Source organism: Lepisosteus platostomus, chromosome 1, assembly GCF_059453375.1.
Source record: "Lepisosteus platostomus isolate fLepPlt1 chromosome 1, fLepPlt1.hap1, whole genome shotgun sequence".
NCBI lineage: Eukaryota > Metazoa > Chordata > Actinopteri > Semionotiformes > Lepisosteidae > Lepisosteus > Lepisosteus platostomus.
Window position 1 is genome coordinate 12,962,266 of NC_142611.1, and position 22,906 is coordinate 12,985,171.

Consider the following 22,906-nt stretch of genomic DNA (forward strand, 5'->3'; position numbering starts at 1 on the left):
GACTGATAATACTGACATAGCGGCAGTAATAAGTGAGAACCAGTTCTCCTTGTTCAGTAATTAGCAAAGTTCTAGTGTTTTTAACTGGGAAACAGAATCTGCAAAAGGCAGGATTAAAGAGGCATCGTATGACACAAAACACTATAAATTTGCTGAATATCAGTGATATATAAAAACAGCACTAATTTCACTTCCACTACTATTGCTATTGCTCTTTGGAAAGAGCAATGGAAAACATATGGACTTTCCATTCCGTTCTATAAAGAAACATGAATTTATCCACTACTCTTGAACCATATTTTTTTCTTCTTCTCCAATATCTAATTTACAAGACCCTTTAAAATATCCTTTTGAAATCCTGAAAGAACACTATATACAGTATCAATAAGATGGTGATTATTGGTGGTTCAGTCGCTGATCTTTTACAAACTAGATCTGTGATGTCATCAGTCAGGGCTCTGCGATTGGATTGAGAACCACAGGAAGTGCTATGTGTTGAGAATTTAATAGCGTAACATCAACACAGGCACCTGATACGCGTGTGAGTACAAGATACAAGTGGAATCCTGTGCGATGGCCCTGAACACAACTTGCATATGGCTCGTTTCATGTTTGGAGCTGGTGCAAGGACTATATTTCAACACACCTGTCTTAAATAAACCACCCATGTCAATGGCTTCAATAATGTGAAATGTAATACTCACATTATGTAGTTTAAAAACTAAACTTTTCTCACTGTTGCTGATACAACTTGAGCAGTCACTTTTTAAACACTTTTTACACTATATGTATTTGTTTAAGCTGTCAATCTCTTGTACAGTATACCATTTGTGGCCAGGTTTTTGATAAAAATGTTCACAAAACACCATCATGAGAATATCATAAATGGATCATTTTATTTGAAATATGCTGTGTTAACTTTTCAAAATCTCTTATATTCAGAAAAAGCAATCAAAAAAAGGATAACATTTATTAATTAGTATTTTGTGTGCAGCATTAAAGCTGTGAAAGAGTCTTTAAAGGTTGGCTGTAATGTGGGTGACTCACTCTGTGATTCAACACTTGGGCAGGAATGCTCCTGGAATGCACTTCTGATGTGTAATTGAGCTTTTCGAATGATTAAGCCTCTTATTCCATTTGTGTTTCTTCCTCGTACAAATCCGCACAGCTCTGAAAATTTTTGGCCTTCCTGACTGTGCTGTTTTCATTATGCAGACTAGCCCAGTTTCTATTGAGATACCATACATTATTTATAGATGCTGAGACATCACAGAAAATGTATTCAGAGATAAGCCTAGAATAAGCCCTGTGTCATTAAAAAAGTTTATGGTTATGCGGGATTGCTCAAGGCATTTAAAACAACATTTACTAAACTCGCCAATAAAATAGTCTCTTGGGCCGGAACACACTGGTGATGGTTGCCTTTTCTTTTTTATTTCATATCATTAATATTAAGAAATGACTTTCGGAGCTGAGCTTGCTTTTCAACTTTTATGTGAACAAAGAAGAGAAATTCTCTTTCCTTATGTCACAAAAACAGTTTGGTGTGGGATAGTACTGCCATAAATTTTAAATTTTCCAAGGTGCTTCACAATTCCTCTGATCAGGCAAATGGATGAAGATTCTGGGAAATTGTGACCAAAGCCCTGCCCTCTTCCTTCTTCAATGCTTTTGAACCTTTTGGTGTTTTGTAAAAAAAAAACTTTAAATTAGTGGTTAGGGATTGAAGCAATATGCTAGCCTGTCCATGTGAGTAATGAAACAAAATTTCACAGACTGGTTGATAGCACGTGTCCGCATTACAGAACGAGAAGGATCAATCCACTGCACATGCACAGAGGACATATCCAAAACCAAACAAGCAATATAAAGCATGAAAAATGCCTTCGTTACTTCTGTTTCCGCAGTCATGCATATTAAAATTATGTTGATGGACGACCGAATCAGTTCTAAAACACAGATGTAAAAACAGTTCGAGAGCAGCTTTTTTCAAAACCTGTTCGGAAGCAAATACAACCAACCAGCTTTAAGGCTGCAACAGGAAAACTCAGTCATGTAGTTTCCTGCTTCTTACTGATGCAAACTGAATCGATACTTCTACCTACATGAATGCATTTGGCTTGTGAAGCTGGTAGGTCTATTCCAGTGGCGTCTATGAAGCTCAATAATACCAGCTCCTCTATTTCTTTGCCAAGAGAGGGAAGCATCCTTTGATTATGTTTCGGGGGGGGGGGGGGTATCAGGCCGTTGTGGCATGATATTTGATGCCATCAAGCCCCATTGACTTGGCCACGTGTTCAACATTGGTGCAAGAAGAGTTTCAGCCCGGCACTAGGGGGTCAGCAGCACAATGACAGCTGTACTGAAGCCTCACTGCTTGATGAAGATACAATTGAGAATTTACATCACAAAGGTTAGGTATGGTGGAGTTTTTACCACGGGAGACATTCTGAGTGGGTCTGCTGACTTACGAGTTCAACCTTCACACGGCCATGACCTGTATTAGCTCTCAGCATGGAGCTGAAAGGACTCCACTCTTTTAAAGGAGTACCTGCTGCTCAAAGCGAGAGGTTTCCTTAATATGTCTCCAGGAGACAGTTTTGAATATATTTATTTAGAAAAAAAAAGAATTTTCTACTGATTTTTTTTTATACATTGACACAATTTTTTCTATACACCGTAGTCATATTACAGACAACACAGAAAGGAACTTTGGGAGGTTGAAAAGGAAATTGTCAGTGCTTTTTGAGACTTAAAAGGCTGAATGGGATCAATGAATTGTAAAATACATTGTCAAGCAAACTATTTTAATCTATCTGATAACAAGACTCCTATAAGATTTCCATCTCCTTTAAGTACTGTTAAGGCCCTTAAAGATGCAGTGTCACAAAACCACGTATCTATCACTGTATTTTCGACTTAATGTTTCTCAAGCGATCCCGTATGTAACTTGAAATGGGTTAGCAATGCAGTTACCTTTTCAGCAGCATCAAAACCTAAAAAAATAGATTTCTGTAACCGTCCTCCTCAGTCGGCCCACCTCAAACCAAAATGAACATGTTAGGACATGTACAGGAAGTGCTCTTCAAAAGACAGGGCTGCAAAAAAGACAGGCTGAGGCACTGAAAAAAGATGGCAAGTGCCAGTAACCAACATCTCGGAGACGCAGCACCCCGGGGGGATCGATACGAAATCACGAAAATCTTCAGCAAAGACAAACACCTTTCCTGTACACGGGGAAGCAGAAGTGGTCACAACGATCACTGAAAACCCAGCTGACAGGCAGCACAATGTCTGATCACAGCATTGATACGTATTGAAATCTTGAGCCAAAGCTGCTTTGAGGGAGTTCCGTCTCCTGGTGCTGGTGAACATCGCGCCGAGCGCTTGTGAGCCCCTGTGGGAGTGAGACACTGCCCACATTCGGGCTGCCGCCCGAGAGGAAACGAGGTGACGCGAAGGAGGTGATGGCGCCTCGCTGGCTCTGGGAACACCACGCCAATAACAGCAACACGCTCGTGTTCCCTTGGGGAACCATTACCTCACTCCTCGGCTGCCTCTTTCTGCTGTATCGTGTTCGTGCCATAAAATCCACCTCTCCCGACAAAGAGGCAACGGGATTAGAAAGAGATAAAGAGGACTGTATCACAGAAACACAGCAGGTAACTGGTGGGAAATGTTATTTTTAGAACGCATCCTGCTGAAGACCTTTGACTGGCACAGAGGAGGAACAGAAGAGTGGAGCCGAGATCGCGATACAGGCCAACAGTGAGAGTGACATCTGTGAGGATCAGAGAGTCTGTGAAATGACAATGTTGGCTGAAGCTGAGGTCCTGCTTCTAAGATGAATGTATTTGTACTCTGCCTGCAGCACCAGCTGTATCTCAAGGAGGCTGCCCTGCTACTCTCTAGGGGATATAAAGGCTTGATAATTCTCTCAACCTTTGTAGTCAAACCTCAGTATAGTAGCTGTAGTTCAGGATTTTACCTGCTCACATAGCTTTATTTCTGAAGTATAACTGAGCACCAGTTGAACTGAATTGTGATTATGAGCAGTGTTAAAGTTTTAAAAAATAGGTCAGGTTAAGCACACTTTCAACACGATCGACTGTGGGATTTTTCCTGCTGAATTCTCTTAATTAGAGTAACCCAACACACACATTTCTGACTGCTAATTAGGCGTTCAAGGCACTGATGCTGCTTGGCAGGGAGAAGTGTTGTTTTCCAGGCTGCAGACGGATTGCAGCTGTTCCCCGGTGGATCTGAAAATGCCTTGATAACATGGCAGGTGCCACCCATCACCCAGGCTGCTCTCTTAAACTAGGTACCGTAGCTCAGACTTACCCCTCCCCAGCTCATGAAGCAACCAGAGCCAAAACGTTTAAGTGCCAGGCATGCCCGATGGGGATTATTAGGAGGACATGATTGGTAAAGGCCGGGGGAAATTTGGCCAGGACACCGTTTAACACCCCTACTCTTTTCGAGAAACACCCTGGGATTTTTAATGACCACATAGAATCGGGACCTCGGTTTTACGTCTCAACTGAAGGATGGCGCGTTTTTACAATATAGTGTCCCTGTCATTGTACTGGGGCATTAGGATCCACACAGCTTTGAAAACACACTATAAAACATCTCTGCACTTTGTAAGTCACTGCATTAGCATTGTGCATCAGTCCAATCAGTTAAGCAAAGGAATGGCATTTCCAGATGTCAACACACATGAGAGAGGATGGGGTCAGGGTGTTTAGATTACAGCAGGGGTATCACCTGGAGGTCCCATCACTCAAATCACAAAACTAATTCTACCCTTTGGTACCTGTTACTCAATACCTGCATTTCCCCTTCGGTCTAATACCACTTTCAATCGAAGGAGAACATGGGGGTTTTTCTAAATATTAATCAACACCACATGAACATGTCAGGGTGGCTTAGTGGTTAACATTGCTGATTTATAGTTCTAGGGCCCTGGATTCAATTCCTTAGGTACTATCTGTGTGGAGTATCTTGTATGTCCTCCTCTTGATCATGTGGGTTTCTTCCCACAGTCCAGAGACATACTGGAAGGTTAACTGGCTTCTGGGAAAACTGTCCCCGGTGTGAATATGTGTGTCTATGTGTGCCCTGCGATGTACAGGCCAGGGTCTAGGCTGCCTTGCTTTTGCTGCTTGCTGGGATAGGCTCCTGTTCCCTCACGAGCCTATACCGGATAGCCTGTAACAGCCAGGTGGGAACTGAACTTACCTTGTGTGTCTATAAGCATCCGCAGTGTCCCAAGCAACTTAAACTGGACAGGAGGCATCTCTGACTTGAGGAACTTTAAAACTACATCCGACACTCCAGCGGAGAGCATTTTTGACTTGTTTACCACTGGGGAAAAGTAAAAAGAAAAGTTCAACAGCACGACTGACGTATTTTCAGTTTTACACATCACTTGTTCAGACAGCATGTTGCTTCATACATTGCAATCACACTTTTAGTACACACGGAATCACCCTAATGTTTTTCAATATTTGGGCACATTTCGTGAAAACGGAGAGATAAACGAAACCTTTTAACTTTTTTGCCCCCAAAACAGCCTTGGCTGTGCACCGACAGCTGTGGGTAATCGGATATCGCCTGGTACTGTATGTGCTGTTCAGATCCTGAGCCAGGGCTGTAAATGAAGAGTGCACAGTGCGATACTGCTCACCAGGAATGGCCAGATTCCTCAGGGCACTGAGAGCAGCGTGCTGAACGGTCACATTTCCATCCTCTGCGTGCCTCTCCAGAAGGTCCAGTAGCTTCTGCACGATGCCCGTGTCCACCATGTGAATGCAATTACCATCTGAATACGAGGAGACACCACATCATGACAACACTGAGGCAGCTATTCGTTTCACTGATGCCAAACTTTTTTGCACTAAATTGTGCATGTTCTTGTCCTCCTCCACTCCTGTGCAAAATTACAAATTGATCATTCTTGTGTTCAGTGATGCATGCTCGGGAGAAGGAAAGACAGAGCTCAGGGACAGCTGATGAAATTTTGATCAATTTGCTTGGCACGGCACTTCAGGGGAAGGCGGTATTTATTTTACCATGCTTGCATTTTCAACTGGGAGGCTGAGGGCACGCCGAAAGCAAGATTGTTTTTTTTCTTGACATCAATGAGTTGAAATTGAAAACATCAGCCCCACGGCGGGATTTAAATGAGAAAAACTGTTCTGGGTGACCTCCATTTTGTATCAAGCAATTATCCACTCATCGATAGCCAGCGCATCTTGACACGACACAAAGCCGCAGCATCAATGGAGGCAATCTCTCGGAAAATTGACTGCCTGAGCTCATTCAGGATGAAGAGGTCTGCAGTAGGCCTGTGGCTTTCTCTGTTCCTAGAGACAGAGGGATCAAACTGGCCCACTATCAGGAGGGAGGTTTTCCTTACTCCAGAAACACCTGTTTTTATGGCCGATAGTCCTGTAAAATATTCCCCCCATTACAATTTGTTCTTTTTACTTGCTTACAGAATCAATTGTGGCAAACATGTTATGAAGGCTCTGGCACAGAGCTGAATTTCTGTGGAATACATTTAATATAATACAAAATTCTCCAGACAAACTGGCTACTTTATGCGTTGACCACATTCTGTAGCATTAAACCGCAAATGCCAGAGTAGTAACAAACCTTCTTTGTAAGATCACAGTTTTGATGAGAAGAGATACATTTTAAAATATTAATACACAAACTGCAAAGAAGGAATGTCTATAGAATATGGACTGAGGACAGAAAAAGAAAAAAAGGCCCATGACTTACGATGAACAATGACTTTCCTTTTACATATTAACTCCATAACATTCTCTAGAAAATTTCAAATGAGACAACTTTGTGTTGAAGTTTAAAAAAAGGTTTGAACAGAACACACTGACTTGTTTATCAGTGTTAGCTCAGCAGATTTAATAACATTTCCAAAATCGTGTTCTGTGAAAACATTACAAGAAAAAAAATGATTTACAATAAATTGATGTGTATAATTGAAAGTCATATTTCAACATAGCTTGGCTTTTGGTTTTACACATTTTGGTACATGTTCTCCACTTTGAAAAAGGTATTAGAAGTTTTCTGAAATATTTAGTAATATTGAAGTAGGTCAAAGCTGAGGAATAATACGGTAAATTCACAACAGTAACCTTTTAGAGTGTATAGTGACACTTTAAGAGAATGGACAGACACAGAACTCTGTAACAAATCTCAAGATGGCTATTTCTATGCAATTGTAAAAGATCTCAAGGCCACTAAGAAACGATACTGGTATATAAACCTCCCTCTCCTATTGCAGACATCACTCACTCCGAAACAAGTATTTTGTTCTTGTCATGTTCTTCACAACCTATTCCAATACCCATCTATCCAATTCCAGTATAGTGATTTGAGGGGGAGGGTGGATTCTACAAAAATATATTCTCACCACTCTCCCAGAACATTTCAATTAAGCCTCTTAAATCTTCCGCAGACTGTCGCTTTTTTAACTTTGTAAGAACATCACAGAGAGGGGCAGCAATTCAGCATCACAGCAGAGCTGTCTTTCACCTAAAAATACCTGACCTTACCCTCAAAGCACCAGGCACATTTGGAATGTGTGGTCTTTGTCTACTCCAGATGGCTACTGCAGCAACAAGCTTCACAGATGCTCTGCTTTTTAAAAACCAACTCGTGACCACTGTAAGTTCATGAAATGAACTTGAGTGTAATAAACTATTTTCAATTGACTGGTGAACTATGTTGCACCTACGCCTTGTAGAACACACCTCCATTTTAACAAACAACTGGTAATACATCAAAATCCAAACAAAACAGGCATAACACAAGAATAAGCTTTGTGTGATGCCTTTACTGTATATCCTCACAATGTATATCACTGAAGGATTTACAGAGCAGCTCTGGAAATGTTGCTATGAGCATGTATTATAAATCTTGCACACGTCCAGCATTAACATGCTGTGAATTTGCCAGCTATTGGGAACTTATGTACAGGTTCAATCCTCCTCTTAATAAACACCTCACTGGAACAAGGGAGATATTTCCCCATTCTGAGCGAAAAGAAAACAATGAGGGTTCTCACCATTCCGGGCAAAATTGGCGATGGCCAGGGCTCCAGCCAGCTGCAGCTGGTGGTTGTGTGATGGGACCCAGGACAAGACCCTTTGGAAGACGCTCCCCTTGCCTTCCTCGAACAGCTTCTGCATGGACTCATCTGAAACATGCGATGCACACTCAAAATGAAGCTTCTCCGGGGCAAAGCCAAGGAAATCCTTAGGAGCCGCCCTAACACTCCCACTCACGGGATCAGACTCCGTCATTCCAGGGCCGTCTTCTTAATTGGTCACAGCTAATTAGTCGAACTCTGCTGCATCTTCCAAAATAAACTGCAACCCCAAGCCTCCCAAGAAAGAAGCAGCAGCAAGACATTTTTTTCTGCAGCAACCTACTCACAGCAGCTCAGCCTCGTTGCAGATTTCTCTAGATTCTATCACTGCAGACTTATTAATTTCAGATTTTAAAATATTGATAATATACTGAAAAAGAACATGAAAAACATGAACTATAAGGACTATATGATCTCAGCAAATTGTTTTTCTATACATTTAATCCAAGGACAGCCATTTCTATGTTCTCAGGTGGGGGAATTGTGTATGTCTGATTCATCTTCACATAGATCATCTACATTAAAACAAAGGGGGAAAAATACACATTCTCCATACCCCCTAACAGCAGCAAGACCATGAGGTCAGAAGCAGTCTTCAGTTCAGCAATGTCCTCCTCTTTCTCTCCGTCCACTGTCTGAGCCACAATGTCCAAGAGGCACTCTACCAGTCCTGCCTCCACCAGCTGCAGCTTGATCATGTCTGTGGAGACGAAGGCGGGACAAGAAAGAGGGACAGATCAGAGGTTAAGGTTAGGCACAGGACAGGTCAGAAAGATAGGTCAGAGGTACAGGACATATGTACATGATAGGTCAGAGGTTAAGGTTAGGCACAGGACAGGACAGAGGTACAGGTCAGAGGTGAAGGCTAGGCACAGGACAGGTCAGAAAGGACAGAGGGACAGGACAGAGCTGCTTGTCACACACAGGACAGAGTTAGAGGTCAAAGGGATATGAGAGGTCAGAGGTACAGGTCAGACACGGAGCAGAGGACAGAGGTACTGGACAGGTCAGGTCAGGTATAGGTCAGATACAGGACAAAGGTACAGGTCGGGTCAGATACACGACAAGGAGAAAGACAAGCAAATAGAAACAGAAGAAGAAGACAGAGAGATGGAACAGAATAGGCTTTGCTATTCTGCTGGGATGTCATTACTGGGACATAATTAAAAAGCTTTAAGTATTCCACTGGAGAGAGTAAATAAACAGTCTAGAAAGGCTACTGATCTATAATACATCAACCCTTCTTCAAAATCCATTTTATTTCTTTTTGAACTGCAGCTCAAACTATCTGATGCATGAAGCTGCCTTGGAACTAGGGAACAGTTTCAATTTTTATTTACTACAGAATACAATTTTGTGTGGAACTGCACAGAATTGTGTTTGATAGTTCAGATTTGGTTTACCACAAATTAAAAATGGAAGGCTTATTAGCTGCTGGTCAGGTTACTTAAATTATTGAGCGCAATCCTGCCTATTTTAATTTTTAGACCTTTTGTTTTTTAAAATACAGGAGGAACTAGCCATGTAAAAAATTCCATTTCCTGTTTCACCCAAGTGCATCAGTCTCTTTTGTTCCTTTGCACTGCTCTTTAATTAACATAAACGCACAAAGCTTTTCTTCTGTTGCAAGTTATAATCACCCCAGCCACGAGCCACTCTACTGCTCTCCAGGAAATCACAAACTGAACAACTGAGCCTTCATTTCAGAAAGCTTTAAGGAGCTGACATGCTTAGCAACTGCCAGACTTATTTTTCTTCATGCAAAATACAAAACATTTTTAAACACTGGTCACAAAATACCTTGGGATGCTAGCACTCAGACCTTTAGATACCATAGGAAGGTTTTATCTGTTAACGTAGGACTTGTCGTTGGCATGGATTACACAACTACAATAGTAATGGTGCCTTCAGACCCATAGCAGAAAAAGATTTAAAACTGAAGGGGGGACGTATTTAATTTATCAGGACGCTAAAAAAAGACCCACACAACGACTGTCATATATTTAACTTCTTACTCGCTTCTGCTGATTTCAGTAATGTTTTAATTTGTGCCTCAGGAGAAAAGGTGCTGAAAGGTCCTGTCCTCAAAGGTATGTGCAAATTCTTACATGTTTTATCTTTATCGAACCTCACCAGCACACTGAAACGCCGGGTGTATACATTATATCAGCTCAATACCTTCTCACTAAATCTTCGACTCCCATAATCAGTGGGAAGCCTGGGCTTTGAAGAAAGGCCAACAAATTGAAAGAATTAAAAGCAGAAGAAAATGCAAGTTCTTGCTGTCAAGGATGGTAAGATTCACATTCCCGGGACCAGCTTTCCTATCTTCCCCTCCACACCCGAAGGGATTCATAATCTGATTCCTAAAACTGGGATTTCCTTCCAAGACCATACACCTCTATTCATTTTAGCTCTGATAAATCACAACCTTGGGTTGTTATGTAGGGAGAGGATGCTGTGCGTTTAGGAAAACTGGAGTTGCTCTCCTAACAGTCCTGACCACGTGAGGGAGCAATCATCCTTTCTGTAGCTGCTAAAGTAGGACGTTGTCTTGGAGACTAACTGTACAAGAAAGGCTGCCTGTGACCAGAATAACAATAATAATCCTCTCTTTTTATTTCCAGAGCATTATTTTCTCAGAGTAAACACTCCTCTGCTAAAAAAAAACATTGTTTACAGATCTGTAAACAATCTGGTCGTCAATGATCAAGGTAAATGAGACCTTTACAACTATGGCAGGCTACAATCCAAACCTCTTATTGAAAACATAACAATAACAACAACAACAAAAAACAACCTTTTAATTTAAAAAGAACCATCATTTTTTAAATATTTTTGAAGATGGTTTGATGAACACACAGACATGTTTTAAAGATACGGTTTGCTTTAAGGAGGAAAGTAAAGTATGGTACAAAAATGAATTAATTATAAAAAACCTCCTTTGTAAGATAGTGTATAAGCAATTTTCAAAGCCTTCTGCTGTTATGTCATCCAAATGTTTTTTCAGAAAATAAGCAAATCCGAATGTGTATAAAAGACATGGGATATAGGAAATTATTACCTTTTGTGTTACACAAAGCCACAACATAGTGTATTGTTACAAATGCGGGGTTACGAAACTGGTAAAAATCAGGAATTGACAGAGCGGCTTAGTCAATAAGTGAAATTATTATTCATAACCTCCAACGTGTACATGATTTCTAACCATACTGTATACCCGACCGGCTGGTATAATTAGAGGCACGTGAATACTTTACTCTGGCACAGCTTTGTTGAGAGGAGTAATAATCCAGGCACACTTGGTTAAAACAAATAAACTACACAAAACATACAACACACAAAGTTACATTTTATACAGTATTTACAGATAAGGCATTTCAGAGGCCTAACATTCTGGTTACCCAGAAAACGCCAGACTGCTACCAAGCACTAAACTCTTAATATGCCTACAGAGGCCACACAAGAGATGAGCTGCCTGCAGTTAAATCTTTGTCTCTGCACCCTGGATGCCAAAAATTAAATGGGAGCCTAGATTCCGATCCATAAAACACACCCTAATCAGGAAAGACGTTTGTAACTGAGGTATCTTTTACCCAGGAAACCCAAGTTCCCTGATAAACAGAAAAGCCTGCTCTCTCTAACAGGGTTCAAGTACGTTAGCTCCAGTCAGGTTCTGTTTGGATGATCATGACAAAGGAGCTCTCGCCTGGTGCAAGCTTCAAGTCCCAACTCCTCCGGACTCCTCTCTCTTCTACCTGCTTCTCCTTCTCTCCTCTCCTTCTTCCCCTCCTTTTTTTCCTCTTAAGGTGAATTTATACTGTGTCTTTCTGCCCTGCTCCTTTGCAATCATTAATCCACAACTTGCCTAGGCACACTTTCTCTTTTACCCTGAAAACACAACACAGGGCCAACAGAAATCACCCAACACTTCCTGACAAAACAAATTCCTTACAGTTTCCTGAAGGTTAAGTAAGGTTTACCATAAATGCTACACATTTAGGATTATTTGCCTGTGATACGCACATACACTGTGCCTTGCAAAAGTATTCAGATGCTTGCATAGTTTTCACATTATGTTGCTTTCAAGCTTGCAGTCCTAACAGTTTCAAATACCAAATAGCAACTGTTATATACAGTTGCAAACGTTTGGCCAAATTACATGTTTTGTTGATTTTCTAAGTGAAAACACAAATTTTAATGCACAGTTACTATTTATTTGCTGAATTTAACAGATTGAAAAAAAAACAGTAAATGTGCTATGTGCAAAAGTCAGTACTTAGTAACACCCCCTTTGGCAGAATTACAGCCTCCAAACTTTCTTTGCTGTTTACTGAGTTACTGTAGATAACATGAAAGAAAAAGGAAAAGTCATGATAGTGATCATGAGAATGGTACAAAAACTACTGCATTCTCTGAATGTCCCTGTAAGCACATTCTACAGTATTATCCAGGAATGGAAGGTGTATTATACCACTTAGACACTGCCACGACCAGACTGCTCCTCCAAACTGAGCAGCTGGGCAAGGATGACACTGATGAGAGATGACACTGTGAATAACAGGTCCAATGACAAATCAGAAGAGCCTGAAGAAAGCTCAACAGCCGAAATGTTGAGTTTCTTCTCTCTGTATTTCAGTGTGGAATTAATTGCCTCAGATCTGATTCTCTGTGGGACTGTTCAGGAAAATGACTGTTACATCCATCAATTGGATCTTTTTGCTCTGTAACAGCTGGAGAGTTATACAAATTACCTACAATAAACGCAGAAGAAATTACAAACGAAAAAATGCTACCACTTTGCAATGAGCGTGCGTATTTTTAATGTAATTACTTATTAGGTAATACATTGTTTCATACAGACGTAATAAGAAATGCACTTTAAGTCATGATGTATCCTGTGCAATAAGCAATTCCAAATGGATTAAACATGATCAGTCACTCACTGCAACAATCCCCTTCCTTTACACATCAAACTGTTTGCCACTTAACTTAGAGAATTGATCCCATTGACAGGAGTCAGCACTTTCATTATAGGAACCTCAGGTATTTAAAATCCCACCCACTGCCACAACTTCCTGGGCACAACCTTACAGCCTTAGAGCACAGCGGATGAACCAGAACTGTAGAATTGGGGTTGAACCACCAGATACATTCCCCATATTTGCATTACGAAATAGGGGAAACTGTGAATGATCTCAGGCCCAGATCCACGGGAGGTGTTTATTTTAAAAGGTTACAACATATTTGGGTGGATGAAGCCCGGTAAAGACTTTTTCTTATTGAAGTGGAACTGCAGTCCCAATTTCTCAGACCAGTTATTAAACCTCGGTAACAAAATAAATTGACGGCATCACAGAATTAGACAAATTCCGAATTAAGCACAAAATCGTGAATTTTGTGAACGCAGTGTATAGTGGCCATGTTGTTGCAAATCTTGCCATGGGCGAGAGCTTTCATGAATTGCGACACAAAATGGCCCTTCCTGCTCACTAGTCACCACAATGACTAATGCAATACAATATATGAGTAAATTAAGTGTTGGTTGTGCAGCAGATATTTCACCACAGAAATGTTCCAATGTGATCTGAATGCAGAGTTAACAAGTTGTATTTTTTGGCCAAATCATCTCAAGATCGAGAGCCATATTAGTACTGGATTAAAAGAGATGTACAGTACTCACAGGCCTGGTTGTTTACAATACAATAGGGCAGCTTCACCTCACCGGTGTTGCCTCGTTCTGAATCGCAGAATAAGGCGCTGCACACACCTGGAAATTTTGTTTGTGATGTAAATTGAAGGTTTTTGTAAGAAAGAAGGCAAAGAACGAGACCAGCCAAACTGGAATTCATCGGACGAGGAACTTCCCCTGCTACAGGGATTGAAGCTAAATGGGCTGCAGAAGAAAGACGACAAGGAAAGAAAGGTAGTGTAGAACTTGGTGGTTCCCTGGGCCATTTAATCTTCCTTCCCATCGGGCTGAGTTTATGTGCAGCTTGGTAAGCTCCTATCAAGGGGGATCTCTTACAGGCCCCCCCATCACTGAATAAGGGTTAATTGTCACACAGTGGGGTCTAACATTCCATTTAACCTTCCTTGCTTCTTCAGAGTGAGAGGGAAAGAAAGACATCTCACATATTTCCCCTTCTTCATTATATGACAGCACTAAGGCCAGGAAGCAGGTAAATGCTACTGAACTGGACCCAAATCACAGATCCTTGTTACATACGCTTGAGGCTTGTCAGTTTTGCCTGTTGCTGCAGTTCATCAGATCAAAATAGAACAGTTTGCTCTTTTGGCCTAATCTGTCACTGGAGGCTTATTAAATTATGGACAAGAACAGCACTCTTTTGCTAATAGGTAGATACATGTTGAGATACCCCTGTCAAAGTTCACAACCAGGGCTATATACAGTACATCAAGGATTTGAACTTGGTAATTCAGCTGGAAAAGCTCTTGATTTAATAATCTGTTAATATTGTCAAATTAGCCCAAACAGCGAGTCCTAGTGCATCTACAGCTCAGACATGAAAGTCAGAAAAACACTAATCTTTCTCCAGAGAAACAAAGTTTTTCCTTTGAAAAACATGAGTCTGATGTCGGTTCTCGAACTGAAGTTAAGGCAGGGGGTAGAGACAAGAATAAATTAAAAGTATTAAAGATCAAATGTGCTAATAAATACATCGTCTACAAAACACAGACTGGTATCGCTGGGATTAAAGTATCTATCAGGCAACTTTTACGGATGCTTAGAACTTTAATGTTTTTTGCATTATGAAAATTATTTCAAGAAGTTATATATGTTATTCAAGAAAGGCAGGAACTTTAAACTGTTGTATAGCTGGTTTCAATATTGGCTTAAACATCTGAAGGAGAGAGTAATCTTGAAGGGGACTGCATAGGATTTGGGGAAGGCAATATGCACTAAATCATTCCTTTTTCACATGAGATATACTTGAAACATGTGTGACACTGGGGAATAGTTCACCATGGCTAGGCTCTTTCTGACATGTTGTCTATATGGAAGAGTTTGTGTGGTACTGCTATCACAAAGGATTTATTTTTAAAAATTATCAACAATTTTTCAAACAAACGCTCGCAAAAACAGGCAGGTGGCTATTAAACACTCCAAATTATATCAACAACCATGGAATAAATTAACTTCTACAATTCTAGACTTTCTGTGGAATATCCCTACTATTAAATGTTCAGGTTCAAAAAGGTTTAATCTTTTCCATTTTGTGTTTTTCTTGAAGCTGTTGTAACTTCAGTCTTCAGTGCAACTGCCTGGTTTCAAACACAGACAAACCACTCTGTTTGGCCACACCTTTATACTGTACACTGTGCTCAATTAACTCAGAGATTCTCAATCAAGCCATGGCCAACAGGGAAATGTAGTTTTAGCCCTCTTAATGGGCTCCTTGTACTACACAATCAAAACGGGGAAAGTTGCTTATATGCCATATGCCAATTTTAGGCAATTTGTGTCACTTAGAATGGTATACAGTAGGTAGCATGTGGCAACTTTTAAAACCCACACACACCAGTGTGCAAAGGACCAACTTTGATGTCCTTTACTATTAACATGCAGGCTGATTTCAAACAAACTGATAATCAAATACCAAATTTTCATTTATTTCTGCAACACATGTAACCAACTTCTAGCAACACTGTATCAAGGACATGAATAAGGTGGCAGAGTGGCGCAGTGGTTATCATTGCTGCCTCACAGCGCTGGATCCTTGAGTTCAATTCCTGCGGTGTTACTAGTGAAGTTTGTATCTTCTCCCCGTGTTCGCGTAGCTTTCCTCCGATTTTCCTCCAACAATTCAAAGACATACTGGTTGGCTGATTGGATTCAGGGAAAATTGGCCCTGTTGTGGGTGTGTGCGCATCTGTGCCTGTGTGTGGCCTGTGATGTGCTGCTGGCCTATCTAGAGTGTATCCTGCCTTGCGCACGTTGCTTGCTGGGATAGTTTCCAGCTCCCCCATGACCCTCTACTGGATAAAACGGTTAGAAAATGGATGGATGGAAGAGCATGAAAACAACTGGAGTCAACTCTATTAGCGGCAGGGTACAGTCCTTTAAGCTCTTTATATCACAGTTTTTTTTCTTGATAATAGCACTCAAAACCATCTTACAAAACACTCAATGGTACTAAATATTTACCATAGATCCAACTGACAGATGCAATTAAGGCAGAACAGACTGTCTTATCCTGTGTCATGGGTGCAGGCCAACCACAGATAGAGATCTGAACTGTTAAATCCATCCTGTGTGAAACGATCAAGGAACTGAGAACTGTCAGTTTTGGCTGATATAAGAGACTGTGAAGAGAGACGTGACTGCAAATGAGCCTCAGGAAGCTATAATAATTAAGTACTCACCATTCTCTGCCAAAGGAGCCAAGACCTCAAAGATCATCTCTTTCTTCTCATGCTCCGCCTGCTTCTTGAAGAGCTTCACCAGCTCCTCAGCGATATTTGTAGAGGCAAACTGTTCTTTGCTCGATTCTGCAGTGTAACGACAAGGCGATTAAAGACAGGAGAAACAACCTATAATTTCCAGAATACGTAAAGCACTACCCAACCACAGACTATGTAGCTGGTCTGTCTAGTCCTCTATCCATCAATATAGATTCAAATGTACTGTATTGAGGATTTCTTCTTCTTTGCAACCTTTGCCTTTAATACTACATACGACTTCCTGTACATTTTTGGAATTATCTCCCACTGATAGGACTCTTTGTTACCACTTTAGTTGAATGAGGTCGGAACTCATCCATAATCACTACATGACCTAACGTGCATAATTCTTTATTGTGCAAATGATATGACTGTCATGCAATTATTTGCAATGATGCTTAACGAGATATAGTTTCATCTGATAATGTACAGCAAAACGCCAGATAAGAAGATGAGGGAAGACTGACAAGGACTTTGTGTAGATGCTGCTCATTAAAAATGACAGTGCTATTTTTTTGCTGCAGTATATGCACGTTATTGTATCGTGTTGTGTAGTCTCGATGAAGGAATTACTGTATAATAATGGTGTTTTTAGCCTTACTATCAGTTCGTTCTTTTAATTGGACATTTTAACTCACATATTGACAGTGAAACTGGTTTGGAGGCTGTAGATTTTTTTAGATGTTAGACATCTTTGATTTTATACAGGATGTTACAGTACCTACACACTGTTTACATAGATGTAGTGTCCTCTTGCAAACTGAACATTTCTATATATTTTATACTCCAGATCTTGCTCTCTCATCATTGTTGCTTTTTATTAACAGCTACCTGAGGATTTCATACAGACTTTCAAAAGTTGAGTTTTTAACGCTCCTGCCCTTCATAGGGTTCCTAAATTAGTCTGTTTCTTTTTGGTTTTGTTAGCTCGATAACAAATGATAAGTTAGTCGACAAATATGTCTGCCATTTAGAAAACGGTGTTGATACTGTAGTGTGGCACCAGGAAAAATTAAAATGGTCTCCTCACAAATACTGTGTTATGGTTTATTCAACACTGCCATCTGTTGAATAAAATGAAATTGTCCAAAAGCAGAATGTAATTGGAAAACTATTAAATCAGGTGTAAATTTTGATATTCAGGGGCAACTCTTACAGAAGTACTATTAAGCTTAAAGATCAGCATGATGTGCTTTTTTTTTTACTAAGTTTATTGTAGACAATAAGAGAAAATCTAGAACACTCAACACTTGATACTGCACTTTATATTAATACCGCACTCAATTTTGAAGCTAACACAAAGGCCTCATTTATTAAGCACTTAAATTTCCATATTTTGAAAATAAAAGTTATTAGGAAATTATTCTAATTATAATGTACAATTAATTGCATCACATGATTCAGAAATGAACCCGTTCCCTTTGACTAGCATGCAAGAATTAAGCATGAAATGAAATTAAAACAATTAAATATTACTTCCTTTTATCTTCTAGGTCAATACCAGCTAAATGTTTGAAGGATGTAGTCATTAGATTGTGCAATGATGTCCTTGTTACAGTTCTAATAGCCTTCTGTCTGTGGGGATATTTCCATATACTTTTACATAAAACTGTCCTTGTTAAACTCTTACTAAAAAAAAATCTAATTTGGTTCAGTACTAAGTTACATCAGATATATTCAAATCTTCCAATTCAGTTAAAAAGGCAGTATTTAAACAGATAAATGTTTTGATGACATTCCTATCATAGAACTGAGACCGCATTAGTCAAAGACGTAAATGACCTTCAGATTAAAGTTAGTTAATCTTTAGTTTTGGTTCTTTTAAATTTAGGCACTGCTTTGACACCCCAAATCATTTAATTGTAATTAATCTTAGAGAATGAGTTGGTATTTTGGAAATTGTTCTGAACTGGTTTAAAGCAAATGTACAGTAATAGACAATATTGTGTGCGTAAGGTTTGACCAACAATACATGTGGCATTCCACTGGAATCACTTCTGGGCTCTTAGTTATCTTCTCTATAAAAGCTACAGTACCAGTAGGTGAGAATGTTAGCAAATATGGCACAAATGTTCACAGCTATGTAAATAAAACACAGCTTTCTGTTAGACCCGGTGACAATAATTCTGATGTTATTCATACTGTATTTTACTTACAGTTGTTATGAAAAGTATTATCCCCTCTTGGACTTCGTCACATTTTATTGTGTTAGACTATGGAATCGTAATGTAATTGTTTTTTTTTTGTCATTGATCGATATAAAATAATGTCAATTTTCCTCCTAAATTAATTAGAAATACAAAACCGGAAATGACTAATTTCTTAAGTATTCACCCCCCTTGAGTATTTTGTCTTTGGCAGAAATTACAGCCACAAGTCTCTACCAGTTCTGCACATCTGGACACTAAAGTTTTTGACTGTTCTTCTTTGCACAATTGCAAAATCCCACAAATGTTTTAGATTTTCTGTAAAGCACCTTGGGAGGATTTGACATGAAAGGCACTATATAAATCCACCTGATAAAAACAACAGTGTTTTTTTATTAAGAAACATTACTTTGTTCTACATTTTGTTTATTGGAATCAGTATGTTTGCATTATTATTTTTCAAATTTCTAGTCTGACAAAAAATACACATAGAGTAAATGTTAACACCTGCTGGCCATTCCAAAATAACTGCATTTGAGCTAAGCATTCAGAGTTCATGTGAAGGCAAATGATCTCAACAGATTTATTCAACATTCACCATTAACTGACATTTTTTTTTACACACCATAAACACAAGGTTTCTAACAAGGACAGTCAGTGTGTCACAGCTGTAGAGCTGTGAGGACTTTCTTTGTATTAGCCAACTTAGGGATGAATGTAAAGAGTTAAATTAGATATTTACCTTCTGTGATTGCCAGGGCAATGCTGGAACAATCACTTTTCTGGGGGAGAGATCTTATGTGCAAACCCAGATGTACAGTATCTTGCTAAATTAAGGTTTACTTCAGTAGTGAACTTTCAAACTAGAATTGTGATGTGGTATTTTTCTTAACATTGAAAGAGACATTCCAAGTTGATATTTTAGCACAGGGAGGAATATTTTTCTGGGAATGCTGGTGACTGGCTGGCCAAACCACAGACATGATAAGGCAGCGTACGAAGAATTTAGGTAGACACAATTTCTTTGTCTATTCAGGCAGGGCAGTGGCGCATAGTTGTAAGGGGTGAGTGCAGTCTCCAGAAGCCTCTGAAATAAAAGATTTTCAATGAATGGTATAGTTCAGCTCAGCTCTCCTTTGAGATGGGAGGAATTTTAGTTTAACACGGTCATATGGAGCAAGAGGAGATGCAGACAAGCTTACCAAGTTCTGCCAGGTTCCCAAACGCAATCAGACACATCTCTGTGAGTGATGCATTCTGGGAGTGGATGCCAAGAAGCTTCACAAGAGTGGGGATCACACCCATGTTGATCAGCTGTGCTTGCAAAGTATCTGGAGGAAGAGGAAGGACATGGATCAAAACCCAGATTGTGTAGGGCGACGTGTAATGCCATTAAGTGCTTTTAAAAGCATACATCCAAAACAAATACAATAAAAGTCCAGATCTATAATGTCAAAAATACTCACACATTAAGTGGTGTTAAAACTATATAGTTTTTTCAGACAACAGATTCTGTCATAATCTCCACACTCTTGTATATCACTTGTGAGTTTCCAAAATCTTTCAAATTTAAATTATGAATGCAAATGAGAAAATCCAAATATTACATATCTATAGAAACCTAAAACAATGCTGTTGGTAAGAGCATTACAAGTAAGGTCTGCTCAATTATAAGGAGGAACTGTTTCCAAATCACGGGACAGGCATTCTGTGGGTGAAAAACAAATCTTCTGTTACAAGATTTTGGAAACACATCAATGTTTTGTGGTTACACTTAAAGTTAACAGGAGGAGGGCCGAAAGCCCAGAGTTAATCAGCAGAAAGTATTTGCCAAATAAGCATGTGTGGGTAGTCCCCCCCAAGAGATTTTACACAAGGCCAGTGCAGCGTGCTGGAAACACCTATGAGACACTACAGGCACGTGGCTCAGAAAGGAAAAACATACCCAAAGTAAAAGCCAGAACCAAGGTAAAGGTACCCTGTTTAAGAAGAAACACCTTTACCTCGCTGATAAGATACGTGATTAAAAAAAAAAGAAATCTTCACAATCAAGTACCCGATGCACTGTAAAACAACATACAGAGCCCTGAATTCAGAAAGACACATACAGAGATGAGGACTGCTGGAAAATAGTTAGCCAATAAAACAGCACCAAGCAAGAAAAAAAAAAACAGATTTAGGTTAAAAAGATGCAAAGCCCATGCTTATGAAATGGCCAAAGAAAATATACAGCTAAGTAATGAGTTTACTAACCAGTGTGTAACGGCCATGTTAGAGCTCTATAAAGGGCAATCCTTGCTTTACACCAGTTCAGACAAGGCATGTGGACAAACACAGTCCCTTTATCAGCGTACCTTATTCTCATGGCACAGAAAACATCAGTGACATCCCTGTCTCTTTACACGCAGTCTGCATGGTTATGTCTGCTTGTGATTGACAACACAGCTGTTGCACACAGTAGATTGGCTGTGCAGAGCTACCTATCAATGCTTCTTCACTCCTGAAAGAGCAGGAGAGCAAAAAAACAAAACACGGGCTGTACTGATCTCACAGTGGATCAAGACACAGCTTAAGGCTCCAGCTGGCTGCTTTTCATTTATGTGCCTGCTTAACCCCCGCGCTTTCCAGCAAGAGAAATTATGAACCTTCCCTATCTGCATATTACTGTTTTCGACAGCAAGAAGGTCCATCGCTATTCTGAAGCTCCGTTTTTCATTGCCTGTAATCTTTATCTGGGGTTTACACAGTAGGAAGAGGCTAGAAGAGAAAATTTCCTGCTCCAAGCTCAACTTTGTTAAGAAAACTATTGATCAATAAGTTGACGAATGACGAAATTGTTATATTATAACACCAACTTGTTTCCTTATATTGTGCTCAATATTTTCTGAAAAGCCTTTAAGAATGCAAATAAGCTTGTGAGAATCATCATCAGTTTAAGAAACAGAATGATTTCAAAGGAGTTTAAAATCTTTTTTCCAGTGCTGTTTTAAAGAGGAACTGCAGTCCCAATTTTTCAGACTGGTTTTTAAAATCTCAGTAACAAAATAAATTGATTGATTTCAAAGAAAAAATATCAATTTTGAATTAAGTCTTTGTGTTGTCGCAAACTTGCATTTGAGTTCCCATGAATTGCGACATGATGCGGCCCTTCCTGCTCACTAGTATCCCTAATGACTAATGCAATGTGATGTGATGTACAAATGAATAAATACAGATCGTGCAAAAGACATTTCACCACAGAAATGTTCCAACGTGATCTGCATGCAGAGTTAACAAGAAAATAGTATTTGTCAGCAAAACTGTCTCAAAGTCGAGAGCAATATTTTTATTGGATCAAAAGCAATGTATTCATAAGCCTGCTTGTTTACAATGTCACAGGGCCTCACACGTCACCTGAGTTTTGCTGCCTCAGAAAATGGCACTGCACTTACCTGGAAATGTCATCTATTTTGTGATGTAAATTGGAAGTTTAACATTTACTGTGCACATGTGGTTAAATGTGGTTTAAAATGCACTTATAAATGCTGATTATTTCAGTCAAAATATGAAAATAGCATTGCAGTTCCCCTTTAAACTGTCATTAAAAAACAGGTAAAACAACAGTCGTTACAAAACAAGTTAAAATCTTTTCACAGTGTAAAACCACAACTAATGATTCCAATAAGAAATGTTCCACCTATAAGAGGAGGAGAACATGTGTCAAGGGAAGAAAATTTACTGGTTGATTAATTCACATACAGTAACCTTGCTGCTTCATATTTTTACAGTGGCTTTATTATTATAAGTTTTTGAAGGTATTACGGCATTCGGTTTAGTTTTCATAGAATAGGGATTAGGTGTGAACTTTTAAGAACAGATAACCCTACCACCCAAAAAAAACAGAAAAGAACAAAACGCTTAAAGAGAAATTTAATCAATCTGTGAAAAATGCATACCCTCCCAGTATTAGTTGGAAAAATGATAGAAAATGGTCAACAGAAAGGTTGATTACATGGAAGTAGAACCATACTATAACTAAAGAAAATAAGTAAGGAAACAAACTTGTCTTGTTTCTAATGATAGCAAATCTGCAACTTGGTCCTTTTTATTACAACAAAAAGAATATCACAGC

At 39.5% G+C, this 22,906-nt stretch overlaps 1 protein-coding gene across 4 annotated transcripts in view; it reads right to left on the bottom strand.

The window, feature by feature from the left end:
- The window catches only part of rap1gds1 (RAP1, GTP-GDP dissociation stimulator 1), a 73,774-nt gene that overhangs the window by 4,723 nt on the left and 46,145 nt on the right, over positions 1-22,906 (bottom strand). For all 4 annotated transcript variants that reach the window (XM_088624751.1, XM_088624743.1, XM_088624761.1 and 1 more), the window contains 6 exons: positions 19,998-20,126; positions 16,571-16,696; positions 8,739-8,882; positions 8,099-8,230; positions 5,693-5,827; positions 5,245-5,370 (listed from right to left, as the gene is read on the bottom strand). In XM_088624751.1, the coding sequence (XP_088480877.1) occupies positions 5,245-5,370; positions 5,693-5,827; positions 8,099-8,230; positions 8,739-8,882; positions 16,571-16,696; positions 19,998-20,126 (792 nt within the window). The remainder of the gene's footprint in view (positions 1-5,244; positions 5,371-5,692; positions 5,828-8,098; positions 8,231-8,738; positions 8,883-16,570; positions 16,697-19,997; positions 20,127-22,906) is intronic.